At 42.4% G+C, this 11,448-nt stretch overlaps 1 protein-coding gene and 1 long non-coding RNA gene across 2 annotated transcripts in view; one reads left to right on the top strand and one right to left on the bottom strand.

The window, feature by feature from the left end:
• Positions 1 to 3,037: 3,037 nt before the first annotated feature.
• Positions 3,038 to 11,440, bottom strand: NANP (N-acetylneuraminic acid phosphatase). Its single transcript, XM_023625980.2, has 2 exons — positions 11,205 to 11,440; positions 3,038 to 5,782 (listed from the first exon to the last, which is right to left on the bottom strand). The coding sequence occupies exons 1-2, from the start codon at positions 11,292 to 11,294 to the stop codon at positions 5,132 to 5,134; spliced, it is 741 nt and encodes a 246-aa protein (XP_023481748.1). The 5' UTR covers positions 11,295 to 11,440; the 3' UTR covers positions 3,038 to 5,131.
• Positions 10,327 to 11,448, top strand: part of LOC111769936 (uncharacterized) — a 40,776-nt gene continuing 39,654 nt past the window's right edge. The window contains exon 1 of the long non-coding RNA XR_011430655.1: positions 10,327 to 10,446. This is a non-coding gene — a long non-coding RNA (uncharacterized lncRNA). The remainder of the gene's footprint in view (positions 10,447 to 11,448) is intronic.

Here is an 11,448-nt window from a genome sequence, read left to right on the forward strand (position 1 = left end):
GATTGGTTTTGTGGTCTTGACCTACCTTAAACACAAAATAGAAAAGAACAGTTTCCATATTAAGGTGATAGAAGGTAGTACATCACTAATATTGTTTCTAGCCCAAACCCACCCAAACTAAAGTAAAGGAATTTAAACACACACACATGAACCAGGAAAACAGGCATCAACATTTTGGAAGCTGGAAAGCATGTGGACAAGTAGCAAATAATATAGTAGACCCAAGAAAGCCGAGTCTAGAGCAGCAGTGATAAAAGCTGAGGAATGCTGAGGTACACAGCAGACTCCTCCAAAGATTCAGGCACTGACACCACCAGATACCCTCGTCCTGAAGAAGGGGGGGGGGGTGAATTAAGGAGGCTGGGGTAAAAGGTGTTCAAAATACAATCCCTGCCCCCCACACCAACCTGAAGTTCTCACTCAACAGAAGTTGGGATGCTTCTCTGGAGAGAGTAAAACAGAGGCTCTCTAAACGGGAGGATACCACATATAATTGGCTTCAGGTACAACCAGAAACAGAGAGAGTAAGTGACCATATGCATACCCCTGCCCACCTCCTTCCAGCTCAGCTCCCAGGGGCTGACATCAGACCTTTCCCCTTCAGTCAGGAGCCCAAGAGAGTCTTCTCTAGGAAGCCAGACCAACCAAGAGGGAAGGCCTGAACACACCGACCTCAGGGGCTCTCCAACTCACAGACTGCCCAGACACTCTACAGTAAAGGACCTCTGCGCCGACAAGCCTCATCCACTTGTGCAGAGGTTCCAATCAGCATTTTCATCCCTCCTCTTATTCATGAATAACCAAGAGTTACTGGGCATTTAAGGAAAGCCTCTAATAGGAACAAGTAGATCCAAATAAACAGATTAGAGCAACAGCGCATTCTGTGGACTCCTCAAAAACTTAAAAATTTTGGGGGAAGGTAATATTCCACTCAAAACAAAATCAGAATGTTATTAAAAAGAAATATTTAGAAAAATCAAAAAAACCTCCTGGAAATTAAAAAACATGATGACAGGCAAGAAAAAAAATCAACAGGATTACAGGATAAAGTTGAAGAAACCTCCCAAAAAACAACAGAGATGGAAAAATAGGAGAGAAAAGATTAAACAAAGTGGAAGGTTGGTAGAGGAGGTCCAACATCTGAATAGTAGAATTCCAGAAAAAGAAAGAAAAAACAGTGGGGATGCAATTAAGTAATTACATTTTCCAGGACTGAAGAACATAAGGTTTTTTAATTGGCAGGGTTCAAAGAGGGCCAAGCACATGGGACGAAAACCTACTGTCCCCAAGGCACATCATCATAGACCACTGGGGGAAAACTAAACTTCTAAGAGCTCCAAGAGAGAAAAAGAAACTGGTCACGTAAAAATGGCTGCTAGAAGACCACAGAGCAATGCCGCTGAGATTCTGAATGAAAATGATACCCAACTGCATGCTGTCAGACTACCAAGAACAGGGAAGACAATAAAGGCACTTTTGGATCTTAGTCTTAAAGTTTTCACCTCTCACACACCTTTTCAGGGAACCTAATCCAGGATGCATGGTACCAAAAAGGGGGAATAAATAATGGGAATATGCAGGACACAGAAAACAGGAAATCCAACATAAGAGGCAAAGGGAATTATGAGGATGGTGAGATGCACCAAGTAGGGGGAAACCAGTCAGACTGGAGCAGGGGCAAGGGCTCCACAGCTGTACTGACCTTCCCCTCAAATGAATAGGCACAGAGAAAGTGGAACATGGAAACATGGCCTTTACCAACAAGATCAAGGATAGCGGGTAGCCAAGACCATAAAGATGTATGTTTCCAATACAAATGACTTAACCAGAAGCTTCACGACTCTTTCAATCAATCTTAGCAAGAGCAGTTTCCTAAAACTTAGAAGCAGAGATAAAAAATCTGCCTGAACTAAAGGAATTCTGGGTTATACATACCTATATATGCAGATGCACAGGAAGCTGTTAACAGCAGTGGCCTTAAGGGGAGGTGGGTCCCTGGGGAAGACATACGCAAACTTGCTGCTATTTACCCTTTTTTATTCTTTTGACTTGTGTACCACAAACAGTACTTGTTCAAAAATATATTCCTAATTAAAGAAAAAAAAAAAAAGGATGAAAATGAAAAAAATCTGAGCTTCATGTACAGCAAGGAATTATTTTATGAAACTTGCTTCAGTTAAACATATAAAACTATTTAATATACATATTAATATATATTAACTAATATGTTCACTATAAATGTGTTTAACAGATTGTGATAGAAAATATTTTTTTAAAAATTTTATTTTTCCTTTTTCTCCCCAAAGCCCCCTGGTACATAGTTGTATATTCTTAGTTGTGCGTCCTTCTGGCGTGGCATGTGGGATGCCGCCTCAGCATGGCTTGATGAGTAGTGCCATGTCCGCGTCCAGGATTCAAACGGGTGAAACCCTAGGCTGCCCCAGCAGAGCGCATGAACTTAACCACCCGGCCACGGGGCTGGCCCTGATAGAAAATATTTCTTATTGTGGGTTGTAAAAAGAGTCTGAAAGTGCTAAACCAAGTATCTCTGTAACTAACAACAACTGTCTTTTGGGCCACTCAGTGGCAAAGTGGTTAAGTTTGGTGCATTACACTTTAGTGGGCCAGGTTTGATTCCTGGGTGCGGACCTACACCACTTGTCTGTTAGTGGCTATGCTGTGCTGGTGGCTCACATACGAAAAAAGGAAGATTCGCAGCAGATGTTAGCCCAAGGCAAATCTTCCTCAACAAAAACAAAACAAAACAACTGTCTTTGCTTCAATACCTCCTGAGCACCCACTGAGTCCTGGGCAACACCAGATCTAAGACGTTCATGCACCAGTGGGCAGATGCACACACAGAATCAGAAAAAAAAATCTTTGTTTCAGCATTCCAGGTGCAGTGCCCACTTGTCTCCTCTAGGCTTTCCTCTGTAACTGCAGTGTTTGGGAGAGCCTCTGGACAATTGAGAATTTATGGCTTTGTACAAGCATACCACTGTGGGGAAACTATGAAAAAATACAGATGACAGGACACTATTGTTACATCATCTTTTAATTTTAAGGAGTATTTTCCTAAAGCAAAAACATTATTAATAAAATCATAGGTCTGGTCCAAGATTTCTTAGTATCTTCTGTAACATTCCACTCAGAAGGTAGAAAACCACAAAGTTCTTCCCTAAGGAAGGGTGCAAATGGAATGTAATATTGCATTACTGCACCGTATAGAATAGACTGTGAAGACAAGGAAACCCAGTTATTCCATTCCCCACCCCCTAGGATCACTTTTGCTGAAGAACTGCTCACTTAACATCCTAGGAGCTATCTTGTTGAGATCTGCTACCATGATCCAGCAGCGATCAGCCTTCTCCAGTTAACATAACAAATGTGATGTCGCCTACATCCACCCTGTGAGAAAGCTAAAAGGACAAACCCTCAGCATCACACATCAATCTATTAGAGAAATCATGCACATCATTATGTTTCTGTCAAGATCCTCTAACTTAATAATTTTTAAATAGCTAAAATATAATCGAGGTCACCTGGGCACCATACCTGGAACTACACACAAACATACCCTGATCACAAATGTTCAGCCTCGTGGCAACAGCACCTACAACAGTCACGGGCATAATCACATTTTCAAACATTGAGTGAGAAGTAAACACAAGAGGGCATTTGGACAATGGCGGAGTCTTGTTCTTGGTAGCAGAAGAGAAGTGACTGGCTAAGGAAATAGGTTTATGGATAGGCATAATCTAGAATCCAAGTATCAGAATCACAGGATACTTGAAGGAGTCATAGCTATACATAGCCTAACAGACAGTCTGACATTTTATATTAGTAGTTTCTTATACAAAAGTTAAAAAAAAAAACTAACAAAAAACAACCCAGATCATTTCTTTTTTTCTTTACCATTTTACTTCAAGTTTGGTCATGAAATCATGACACAGTCTAGCCTAATGGTCGAGAGAAATTTTTCCAGTTGCAAGATGCCTTGCTATGGAGTCATTAATTAGTAAGCTCAAAGTGAATCCTGAATTGGATACAAAAATTTGTGAAACAATGATGATATATTTCTCAAAATTTGAAAAACAGGAGACTTAAGGCAGATGGTAACACCAAGAAGAGCCACTCAAGTATTAAAAATGGCATCCTGGAAATGGGTCATAGCAAAACCTAATTTCCTATTTCCATCATACGGGTGAAACTATTCAGTCAGTAGAGAATAGAGGGGGCTGCATGGTTAGGCTGCACCAAGGCTATTTCCCTCTGATACATCCACATAAGGAAAATGACTTTAGTACCCTATGTATGCACTTATCCCCAGCAAGACATTCTAGTCCCCTCAACCCCACTGTGTACCTGGGAAAAGATAGTAAGAATTCCTTAAGAGGTAAAGACTGAGAGGAACCTACAGGCTCACTCTGGGAAGATGTAGAAGTGTCATGGAAAAGGAGCACCACACGATGATTTTAACAGCTTTTTTTTAACTAGAGGAATCTGTGTCATGTATACACCATAGGAAAAGTAGGGGGGCCCCTCGAAAAAGGTCATGCAGAAAAGTTAGATTCATAAGAGAATCAAACATTCAAAGTAGGCAAAAATATGGTGTATATGTTTTAAAACAAGAAAATAAAAAAATAATTTCACCATGAAATGCCTTGATTTGCATGTGACTCAGTACTTATTTCATATTAACCAGATCCAATTGCTCTGATAAATCTCTATTAGATATCTCTTTCAGACTATCTTTTTAAAAAATATCTATTTTTAAGCCAGAACATAAACCTACATTTGTACATCTGTGTACAAACTATCCTGCTTGGTGTCTTCACAGATCCAAGATACTAAAGATTAATAAAATAATTTTTTAAAAACCTCAAGTCACAGATTAACAAATAATATATTTTCTCAAGTTTTCTGGATTATACTACTCAAAGTAACTTGTATTAATCTACTCTGGATTTCCAGATATAAATACTAGTCAATGGTTGATTGGCCATTAAATCAAAAGTAAAATTACTCTTAGAACTAGGTCATAGTATATGGAATGCCTTAACTTTTCTTAGTTCAAATCCTGTAATTTGACCCTAAAATACATAATCATGCCCTTTTATGTGCTTTAAGCTCACATATTGACTTTGCAGTCTATACTCTGTAAGAGAGCGGGTAACTCTAGCACAGAAGAAACTATATAATGTGGCATAGGGTATGACTTCAGTGGCACTATTCCATTTTTATTTATCCAGACTGTTGCTTTCAGCCCTGCATTGATGCCTCCTTGTATATCGGTTTCTAGTGTGTCACCAATCATCACACAGTCCCCAGGCTGTACTCCAAGGAGATCACAGCAGTAATAAAATATGGAAGGTGCTGGTTTCTCTTCTTTCTGCTCTCCACCTACAACAATAGCATCAAAATAGGACTGACAGGCACAAGCCTCGATCTTCTCCCTCTGGGTCTGTCTGTCTCCATTTGTTAATAACAGTAGGCGGACCTCCTTTCGAAGTTCAGTGAGCATGGCTTTGACATCTTCTGCTAGTGTCATATGCTGCAAACGTGTAGATTTCCACAGGCAATAACATTCTTCAGCCAATTTCCTATTGGCTGTACCACCCTTTGTTTCCTGAATTGCTTCTTCCCAGTGTGAAGTCCTTAGATCAGTAATGCATGTATTGGATGGATGAAAACATTCCTTGCTGAGTTTAACTTGAACTTTGTCACAGATGATTTCAGCCTCTTCTTTGTAATGGTATTTTGATTGTAAGAGCTTTATCACCTAAATAAAGGAAAATAATTCCATCAACACACTTCATGTCTTTAATAGCCATGCCTTAAGAAGCTGTGATCCTATAAACCCAGAGCAGAGAGATTCTAACTCTAATCATTCTGTCTTAAGGCAGCTCTATTACCAAATCATTTTTGGTGAGAATTCATTTTATTTTTAAATAACACCAGAGTGAAGATCTCCCAACCTCTCTAGACAACTCATTCACATTTTTTACCAATTTCTATTCTAAGAAGATCCTTCATATATAGCTAATAAAAATCTTTTATTTGACAGTTTAAGTCCACGACCGTTCATTCTGGTCATGAAGACATGAAAATAAAACTTTTGTTGATATTTAGTAAGACATTTTAAATTTCTAACAACTATTATTTAGACTCTTCCCAGAAATAACACTAGTTTATCTCAACTTTTCTCATCTATATCCATGTTATGTTTTGAAGGCCTAAATTGAGCACCATATAAAATGGGACCCAATTCTATACTTTGAAAATGTGTATATAGCTCTAACAGAATCAAGCATGATCTGTGATTTCAGCAGCTTAATGACTCAGTGCCTCTTTCAAATCTTGTTTTCCAGAAAAAAAATTCAGGTAGTTGAAAGTCACCCTCTTTGTTGTGCTGGTTCTGAATCCCTCATCAGAATTAAGCACTCCCTCTCATGCTCCCACAGCTCTTTATTTTGGCTTTTATTACATTAGGTTCTTATCCATTTGGCCTGTCTTCTAACATTTTCCAAGACCTAATGGGGCAAACATTATGCCCAGTGCTCAGACACATTATTTCTAACCTTTTCTACAACTCTGCAAGGGAGTTCTCTTTGAGACGAAGAAATGGAAGGTCAGAACTGTTAAGTAACTTGTCTGAGCTGGTATTTAAACCCATGCTTGCCTTTCATTACTGTACTAGGCACTGGAGACCAGGTCCCCTGTCTTCATGACATGATCTGGTAGGGAAAATAAGCAGGTATGCAACCACCACAAATGCTGAGTTGAGTACCATGACAGTTGGGTGAACAACTATGGAAATAAAATGGAAGGAGCAAGTCATTCCACAGGGTTGTTGGGTAAGACTTGGCAGAGGAAGTAACATTTAAACGAAGGAGTTAAGAGGGTCGGGATGGGAAGAGGATAAAAATCATTCTAGATAGAAGGAATAGCATGAACAAAGACAGAGCTTGGAATTTTGTGAACTGGGAATGGCAAGAAGTTGAGTTCAGCTGAAACGGAAAGGATGCGAGGGAGGATGCTAAGAGATGAGGCTGGAGAGGCTGTTTGGAACCAGTTTGTAAAGGGCCTTGAATCCCAGGCTGTCGCAGATGCTACCCAATTCCCTTGGCACACACTATTCCCATACATTCCAATGGCTTCAGACTGTTAAGTACCTGGGTTTCTTTGCCTGAGGGCTTTATTTGGTCACAGCAGCACCCATGCACATAGGCTGGGGCTGCAGTGTTGCCCTAGGAGCAGGCCTCCACCAAAGAGGGGTGGAAATTGGCGGATAAATATTACAGCTTTCTGGCCCCTTGGGAGGGATAAGTGAAGCATGTTCTGCATACTGTCTCCCAGATTCTCCACCTATCACACCAGTAACACGCTCACACAGCCTGTATTATATTCCTTTCCTGTCTTAATGCCCACTCCTCCACAGCACTGCCTGGGATTACCTCCCAAATGAATGACCTTCACTGGAAGTCCCTGTCTTAGGGACATCTGGGGAAAATCAACCTTGCCAAGATAATTTTGGGTCTTTGAGGATGAGTGCAATGCACATAGCTGGGACTAAACATTGCTGTCGAAGCAAAGAGGTCAAACAAACCCTAACTATACAGGGAGTGAGTGGTATGCTACTCACAGCAGACATTCAATTCATCTACTAAAAAGGGGGAAAGGGATGAACAGACACATTCTTCTTCCTTCACAGTATAAGAATGACTTACACCAAAAGTACAGGAAGTATTTTTCAGGCTATTTGTGCTCATCAGAAATTGTAATATTTAAGAAAAGTCTTATTAGTCCAGAAAAATATACCAGTGCTAAGAATTTTAGGTGAAGGCAAAACACTGAAAATTTTTGCCTTATAAAGTTAAATCTCAATTAACAAATTAAACTTTTTCAACCTCCATGGTTTCGTCACCATCTTTCCTAACAGTGTCAATTGAATCACTCTTGAACTATTGTTGAAGGTCCCTCTAAAGCTTTAGCAACGCTACTGCTACACAATAAAGGACACAGGCATCTAGGACTCCACAGTGCTTGGAGCCTAAATAGGAGCCGGCTCATAATTAATAAATATAGAATTCCCAATAAAGATCCAACTTCCTGTTACTGCAACTGGCAATTCATTAAGCACAATCTTGGGGCTCTGAAAAAGAATGACCCACCTTAAAAGGGAGATTCTTATAAAGGAATAGCATACTGCTCCCAAGTTTCAAAATTTCTTCCCATTACATCCCTTGAATTAACTTTCTCATCTTGTCACATGGCAACTAATTACCGATTCATGTGGGATAACAAGTAGCATTTTAATATTAACATATTTGGGAAAAAAATTTATGTCACTCATGTTAATAGTAGTTCAGACAGAAATAACACCTAAGTGGAATTAGTACGTGTTATTATTAGTACAAACTCTCTTAACAGCTGCACTGAGAGAACAGAAGTTTTGATTGAATTGATGTGGAGAAAAAGATCTCTAACTTGGATGTGTGATGACATTTTCCATAACAGTAAGGCAGGCTTGAAAAGGATTCTTAGTATAAGCCCACCAGGCATCAATAGGCTTGAAGAAAGGGGCCCTAAGATAGTGGTGGTGGGGAATACTTTGCAGACATAATACAAACTCAAACTTCATCTACTTTAAAACTCTATCTAAGGCTCTATCTTAACACATACAAACTATGCCTGCATACAGCCTAACAATTTAAGCAGCCCTCCTGTTATTTTTTGTTCTAGTCTTTGCTTAAACATCATCTACTCAATGTGGCCTAATTTGACCAACCTATTTAAAATTGCAATTTGTTCCTCCCTTCACTTTTTCTAACACACTTATAAATCTGATGAGTTATGTTCACTGTCATCACCACTAGAATGTAAACTCACAAATGCATAAATCTTTTCTGCTTTGTTCACTGAGAAACCCCAGATTTCTGTAGAAGGCTTCCTCTTGAGTAGTGACACTGACGGACAGGCCTAAAGAGAATGCAAAGAAGTAACCTTGCCAAAAGATTAAAAAAAATTAAAGTTGATATAGTCAGTATATGACTTCTCCCCAAGCCCAAGGCCCTTCCTCCTTTCATGAGTCATTCAGAGTGATTTAGGAAAGCTGGCATGTTACTTTTGAATAGACCAACATTTATGGGTGTTGTATTCTTGTGTGATAAAGCATTTCTTGTAAGTTAAAAGCACAGTTCAATTCTGCTCATTTCATAGGATATTTATAAAGGGAGTGGCAACAGAACCAAGTCTGGAGACCTGGATTTGCATCCATCCACCCAGCATTCATTCAACATTTACCATGTGTCAAACCAAGATGACTAAGACAGTTTGCTCCCTCTTAAGAGGCTCACTAGTTGTGGGCATCTGAGTTGCAAAAACTAATTATAATACCCTTTGACAAGTACATCAAGAGATATATGAACAAAATACAGTGCTGGCATAAGGGAGGGTGTAAAGGCCAAGGAGAAATACAATTTGACTTTTGTTTCAGAAATTTCACTGTGGCAGGAATGTGGAGGATGAACTGGACACAGTAAGCCTGGAGACAAGACCACAGCAACAGTCTATACAGGAGTCCAGGTTTAACTAAGACAAGGGCAGGGGGACGTGCAGGAGGGGATGGTCTGGGTGACGTGGCGATGGTGGTACAGTACATCAAGTGAGCGCTGGATGGTTAAGTACTTCACGTGCATTATGTAAAACCCACCTGATAGGGTTATTTAGGACTAATACCACTATTCAAATATTATAATGAGGATGTGAGGCTTAAAGTGGTTAAATAACTTGTTCAGGCACTTTCAGGGAGGCATTGGGAGAGCTGTGATTCAAAATCAAGAGTCTCATTTTAAAGCCTGAACCCTTGGCCTACAGCACCATTCGGCCTAAAACAAGAATTTAATTGCAACACACTGGCCTTTGCTGCCAAGGACAGACAGGTACATATGTATGTACTGTGGGCTGCTGGAGATACTGGCAGCAACCCAGCACAGGGTGGTGCCTGAGATGGAGTCAAGGGTATGAAGGTGGAAGAAGAGTCAATAGTGTGGAAAGCCTCAGTAAAGTCTTTCAGACAGACTTAAAATGTCCACTGATTCTGGCAGTTTGGGAGGTGCCTAATGACCTGTCAAGTCTATTTCATTCTAGTTGCAAAGACAGAGGCTACACTGCAATGGACTCAGGAGTAAATAGGAGGTAGACACATGGAGGTAATGGGTATAAAGTTCTCTTGAAAAACATGACTGTCAAGAGAGAGAGCTAACATCTAGTGGAGGAAGATGAGTCCAAGGGAGGTGTTCTTTTTTTAAAGCATGGGACAGACCTGAATATGGAGGAGTAGAATGCATCAAGAAAGAGGACGAAGATCCAGGGAGACAAAACCTAACTAATGAAGCTTGAAGAGGACGGGACGCTCAGGGTTGGAAGGATGAACTTCTGGAGGTGGGTTTTTCACATCTGATTATCCTTGGTTACTCCTTAAAGCTGAAGGCAGAGGAAAGAAAGCAGGGGTGGATGAAGGGCTGGAAGAGCGCGGGAAAGATACAGCATCTGCGGGTATAGAAAGGAGAGGCTGCTGCTGAGCAGTGCGACTCAAAGGCACGCGGCACAGCGGGGGCTTGTGCTTTGGGGGTCACCCCAGGAATCTACGAAGGGCAGCGCCCGCAGCAGGGAGACCGGAGAGGAGTTTCCGCGGAGAAAATTCTCCGGAGTCGACTAAGTTCAGGGTCCCACTGACAGTTGTGAAACTTCTCGGGTCTCCTCAAAGATCCGCCGAAGCGCACGCGGTAGGGGGACGACCCTCCGCGAGGTCACTCACGGGAGGCCCGGCGTCTGGCGCCGGGACCGTCCTTCCGTCTGCGGGCCGCTCTGCCACCGCGGCAGTTTAATGACATCCTTCCGGGCCCCACGCGCTGGAGTCAGCTCCGAGAGCCCGGCTTCGCAGGGCCGGGCCAGCCGGGCAGGTCACAGGGCCGCCACCTCCCCAGGCCAGTCCCCGCGGCCCATTGTCACGGGGGTCTCAGAGAACGAAGGCCAGGGGCCCCTGGGCCCTCCGAGACGCCCGGCCCCGGCGCGGTGTGAGATGGGAGCGGAATGGCGGGCGTGGGTGGGGAGTAAACCGAGGGGCCGTGGGACAGCGCGGGACGGCGTGGGGCGCGCTGATCCCGCCCGCGGGAGGGCCGCGGGAGCCGAGACGTTACCTCCAACATGCCTTTCCTACTCGCCCCGGCCGTGTCGATAAGCGTGTTGTCCAGGTCAAAGAAAACCGCCCGTACCCGGCTCAGCCCCATCCCGCCAGCCGGCCGCGCGAGGCGCCAACTTGCCACCGCCTCCCACGCATGCGCGAGGCGGGCGGGCAGACGAGGGAGACAGGGGCGGAGCCGGGAGGTCACCTGACTCTCCAGCGCCGCCGGCGGAACTCCCGCGAAGTGTCTCAGTTCCTGA

The sequence above is a fragment of the Equus caballus genome, chromosome 22 (genome assembly GCF_041296265.1).
Source record: "Equus caballus isolate H_3958 breed thoroughbred chromosome 22, TB-T2T, whole genome shotgun sequence".
NCBI classification, from domain to species: domain Eukaryota; kingdom Metazoa; phylum Chordata; class Mammalia; order Perissodactyla; family Equidae; genus Equus; species Equus caballus.

What these genes read in the sequence shown, in the direction of transcription:
- NANP (XM_023625980.2), bottom strand. Translation starts at nt 11,294, where the DNA reads ATGGGGCTGAGCCGGGTACGGGCGGTTTTCTTTGACCTGGACAACACG. An exon ending in GTAGGAAAGGCATGTTGGAG is followed by an intron (nt 5,783 to 11,204) that starts GTAACGTCTCGG and finishes TCCTTTATTTAG; the next exon opens with GTGATAAAGCTCTTACAATC.